The 5,293-nt window shown below is 45.7% G+C and overlaps 1 protein-coding gene across 1 annotated transcript; it reads right to left on the bottom strand.

Annotated features, from left to right (window-relative positions):
* Positions 1 to 3,233: 3,233 nt before the first annotated feature.
* LOC113330482 lies at positions 3,234 to 4,043 on the bottom strand. Its single transcript, XM_026577289.1, has one exon. It carries the CDS (start codon positions 4,041 to 4,043, stop codon positions 3,234 to 3,236), a length of 810 nt encoding a protein of 269 aa, XP_026433074.1.
* Between the last annotated feature and the right edge of the window lie 1,250 nt (positions 4,044 to 5,293).

The following is a 5,293-nucleotide window of genomic DNA, read 5'->3' as shown; positions in this document are numbered from 1 at the left end:
CGTGAATCGTCTCCCCCTCGTGAACTGACCATTCAAGACCTTCGGGAGCTCCATGCGTTCGGAAGGATCAAACTCGATGATGTTGTGGCTGCTAAACATCGCTTGGTCCCCGCCAACAAAGGTCGCTCGGACCCCGTGGTGACCTTTTCGGCCCCGCATGACGATTATGAACCCATGAAACCAAAGAAGGGATCGTTCTCCGATCGAAAGCCCCCTCGGCTGAATGTGAGGACGTCCTCTAGTCCTTCAGTTCCCCAGGTACTCATTATTTCCTTTGTCCTCCCCTCTTTTCTATTGCTCATTGCTATGTTCTTCGGCTTGATCTTGATTGTGATGGGTGGTGGAAATCATTTTCCCCAGGGAGCCCTTCCTTCCAATCGCCTAGGGTGGAGGGTCCCTTCTTATGTGATGGAGGAGTACCTGAACATGCCCGAATGCGATTGGACGGAGGGTAGTTTGAAGAAAAAGGCTAGGAGGGAGGCGAATCAGTCTTCTGCTCCGCGTTCTTGTTCCTCTACTAATATTGCATCTTTTCAGCCTCGTCAAAGCCATCGGAGGAGTGCATCACAACCTCCTAGGGATACGTGCGGAAGTCCGACTCCTTCATTTGTAGACCAGCTGAAGGACTTAGGGATTAGCCTTCCTTCAGGAGCCGGCTGGGTGTCACCATGTCTTCGTGTATCGTCAATTCACCCTCTTAGGGATATAACCGTCCGTCGAAGGGGTGAGTTTCCAGTATCTCCCAGTGACGTTCTGCAATCGATGAGTTCTTCTGGGTCTAACCGGTCAAATTTTGGTGGGTCCTCATCCCACGTGGCGTTAAACGTTAATGAGCCTGCATGTAGTTTCTTATTTAATACGTGTATTTCTTTTTATCATTCCACTCTCTTCTCCTCCTTTTATAATCTAAATTGGCCTTGGTGCTCATTTCTCACTTATCAGGTTCCACCAGTGACTCTGAGTCTTCCTCTAGTTCCTCCCCGTCTCATTCCAAAGTTGCTGATACTCCGCTAGGTTCGTCAATTCCCGAGGTTGGTTTTCTCACCCCCCCCCCCCTTTTTTGTTATTTTGCTCCTTATTTCTGGTTTGACGTATCGCCATCAGTGCTAGGATATGGGTAAGAAGCGGAAGGAAACTGCGAAGCCCGATATGGACGGTACTAGGCGCATCATTCCTGGTGGTGATGGATCTGTTAAGCATACCAAAGTGGATGGCGGAGGCTCATCCGTTCCTCCATAGGAACCAACTAATGCTCTTACTATCACATCAAACACCCATGTTGTGATGGGGGGGCCTGAGGACCCGCAGTTTTGTTTTCCTTTAGTGGTGAGCATTGCCGAAGCTGGTGTGGACCCTTCTACTCATACCCTTGTCCACGGATTTTGGGTCCCTACCATTTATGTTGCCAACTATAGGGACATTGTCGAGCGTGGCGGCGGTCATATGGAAACAGTGGGTTTATTGGGGGTCCCTATCCTCTGTTACATGACGCGGATCTTCTGGAAATCGCAGACCAACTCACGCACATAGGGGATGATCCTGTTGATGAGGCAAGGCTGCGCAGCTGGGAAGCTTCTGTGCAATATGCACTCAATGTCAAGTTTCCTATTGCATGGCTGAAGGAGCTTTTAGTGAAAGTGAAAAGCTGCAATGATCCTCGCGGTCGTCTTACTAGCCAAATCTCTCGGTTGGAGGAAAGGCTGAAGAAGTGCTCTGAGACGACATCCAGTAAGAAGATGGTGTTTAACCAGCTACTTATCGATGTTGGCACGGCCAATGACGAGGTACTGCGAGCCGAAAATGCTGAGGCTAAGGTCCGCGATGAGCTTGAGAGGAAGCGGCAGGAGTTGGAAAAGTTTTGATTTTCTTGCGGCGCTTTTGTGTTACTTGTTCTTTTGTTTCTGTTTAAACTTGATGTTTTATTGTTGGATGGTGTTTGGATTGATTTCTTCCGCTAGTATTTTATTATGGAATGTTTCATTGGTATTTGTATTAATTTCTTTTTTTGTTGGTATTTTGTTGACTGTTGTGTTTGTTGATGGGTTGCTGGGTGGAGTGGACATTCGCTGAATGCGCCTACTCCTTCCCTCTTCCCCCTCTTTTTGTTTTGCGGAGGTGGTATGATAGACGTTGATTAAACGCGCCTACTCCCCTTTTTTTTTCTTTTTATCCAAGGGGTTGTGGGCGGGGCGGGCGTTGACTAAACGCGCCTACTTCCCCCCCCCCCTTTTCTTTTTTATCCAAGGGGTTGTGGGCGGGGTGGGCGTTGATTGAACGTGATTACTCCCCCATTTTCTTTTTATCCAGGGTGTTGTGGGAGGGGTGGGCGTTGATAAAACGCGCCTACTCTCCCCTTATTCTTGTTGCTGAAATTTCTCGATCAGGCGCCTTTGGCATCCTTGGACCTTTGGTACAATTTGTCAGTCAATCGGGCGCCTTTGGCTAGTCTGCGACCTTTTGTCAGTCGACCGAGTTTCCTTGGCATGTTGGGGCCTTTTGTAAAGTATGTCAGTCGATCTGGCGCCTTTGGCTATTCTGAGACCTTTTGTCAGTCAATCAGGCGCCTTTTGCTAACCTGAGACCTTTTATCGGTCGATCAGGCGCCTTTGGATAACCTGAGACCTTTTGTGAAGCTTGTCAGTCGATCAGGCGCCTTTGGTTATCCTGAGACTTTTCGTCAGTCAATCGGGCGCCTTTAGCTAACCAGAGACCTTTTGTCAGTCGATCAGGCACCTTTGGCTAACCTGAGACCTTTTGAAAGTTTTTTTCAGTCGATCAGGCGCCTTTGGCTATTCTGAGACCTTTTGTCAGTCAATCAGGCGCCTTTGGCTAACCTGAGACCTTTTGTCAGTCAATCAGGCGCCTTTGGATAACCTGAGACCTTTTGTGAAGTTTGTCAGTCGATCAAGCGCCTTTGGATATCCTGGGACCTTTTGTCAGTCGATCAGGCGCTTTTGGATAACCTGAGACCTTTTGTGAAGTTTGTCAGTCGATAAGGCGCCTTTGGATATCCTGACACCTTTTTTCAGTCAATCAAGCGCCTTTGGCTAACCTGAGACCTTTTGTCAGTCGATCGGGCGTCTTTGGCTAACCCGAGACCTTTTGGAGTGTTTTCTCGCCAATTCTAAAAACGTCTGTTATTATTATTATTATTTTACCAGAATAAAGTTGATTACAGATCGAACACCCTCACTTGGGTTCCTCTTCTTCTGAGTCAATGGCATGGGAATGGATCATGCGCGATCGTTTTTTTTTGTTCTCTCGAGCTCCCCGGCTATCCGTTTTCGTTCAAATATGCTTCGAATGGCGAAGCACTCCTCCGTTGGATGTCCCATTCTTCGATGATAATGACGGTAATTAGTTGAGCTCTTTTCCATTTTATTGATGTCCACCATGGTCGGAGGTAATTTAATTTCGCCTTCAGCAACCCATTGGTTTAAGAGTTTGATTATTCGATCTTTACTGCATGGGAGAGGAGGTGGAGCTTTGTTGTCTCGCCTTCCTATTCCACCCCTTCCTTGATTCCTACCATATCCTTGTGGACGATTCCAATTTTCTCTTCTAGCACTAGATTTCTCATCGTAGGAAGTTCCTAACACAGCGCCGATTGTGGTACGCCAGGTAGATTCTTTGGGTACGTCTTCTATAAAGTTGACGATCCTGTCGGCCGCTTCTTCTAGCTCTACAAAGTTTTGGAACTTTAAATTAATCAAGATTCCTTTGAAATCCGGGGTCATTCCTCGTACGCAAATATCCACAAGTGCCTCCTCATTGATATCTTCATGACAGTCTAAAGTCAAGCGTCTGAACCGCGAGATATACTTTCCTATGTCTTCTCCTACTCGTTGTCTGCTCATGCTTAGATCTATTGCAGTGATTTTCCTTTCAGCTGAATAAAATTTTCCAAGAAAGAGTGTAGACAAGGTCTTCCATGAATCAACACTTTCTTCTTTTAAATTGTCATACCAAGAATATGTCGTGCCCGTAAGTGACTTTGGCAATTCTTTTAAGCACAATTTTTCATCATTGGCCCTGTCGTTCATAGATGACAAGAATCAGCTGAGATGTTCTCGTGCATTCCCTTGTCCTTCATATGTTTTAAATTTTGGAGAGATGTAATCTTCGGGGTACGAGTACGTTAGGATATGTGCGGGGTATGGGTTGCTTACGCGGCAATAGTTGTCTTTTTTTACCACATAGTAGTTCTGCTCTAGGTTTTCGACGATTTTATCTTGTGACGTTACTGCTGTTCTATTGGCCTCGTGTTCTTCTTTTCTCGCCTCTTCTGGGGCGCTTTGTCCTGCTACGACCGCTTGGGCTATCCAATTTTCCAATTCTTGTCTCCTTCGAGCATGCTGTTTCAATTATTCTTGCATGCTCTGTAGTGCAAGCGATGCGGGTTCCGTTGATCGAGCTGCATGATTTGACGATTGCTTGATGACGCTTAGGATCGGTGTTTCCTCCTTGCTGGCATCATCCTATAAAGTTACTTGATAAGGTTAGTGGGTTGATTAGCCGCTTGATCTCCTGTAGTGCCCGGATCGACGCCTCTTATGTTTGTCATTTGTGAGCTAGGAACGAGCCTCCGGGTGTGGTCGCCAAAGGTTAATAACTAAATTTCGGTTTAGGTCCTACCAGTCTTAGCTATGACCTCACAATACCAATAATAGTAAGAGAGAGAGTTGCCTTTCCATTGTACCTTGTCCTTCCTTATACAGGCTTTTCTAAAAACCCCTCTTTTTATGACATCATTCCACATGTCCTAAACCTTCTTAATTACCACTAATTCCATTCCTTAATATAACCTCTTATTTCTTTGTTAATTCCTCCTTTGTCCTACTCGTTGGGGCATCCCCAACCCGCTAAGGGTGTTGTTTTTCATGTATCAACAATTGACGAATGTGTTTAGACCTACAATCCACCCTGAGAAGATTGATATGAAATTGAAAATTGATTTTGCAACCGAGAGATTAATATCCCACTTCGCCAGCTGTTTTGGAGTAAAAACTGATTCTACTGTTTTTGGTAATTTGGGGTGTGTTGATGAGAAACGAGTTCAAACCCTAAACAAATGCACTGCACGGGAATGCTTTTAGGTTCGAGAGATCAATCTGTAAGACTCTATCCTAAACCAAGAAATGGCCGTTCCAGATTCAGTTCGGTCACAAAGTGAAGGAGAAGGGTTGATCTTAGGGAGGGAAGCGAAGAAGGTGTTAAGATTATGAAGGTGTTGGTTGTTTATGACTTGTATCAGAATGTTGAACTGGCTTGCACAATGTAAGATATCAGTTCT

The sequence above is a fragment of the Papaver somniferum genome, unplaced genomic scaffold (genome assembly GCF_003573695.1).
Source record: "Papaver somniferum cultivar HN1 unplaced genomic scaffold, ASM357369v1 unplaced-scaffold_118, whole genome shotgun sequence".
Classification (NCBI taxonomy): Eukaryota; Viridiplantae; Streptophyta; class Magnoliopsida; order Ranunculales; family Papaveraceae; genus Papaver; species Papaver somniferum.
This window is presented reverse-complemented; position numbering and strand designations above follow the sequence as displayed.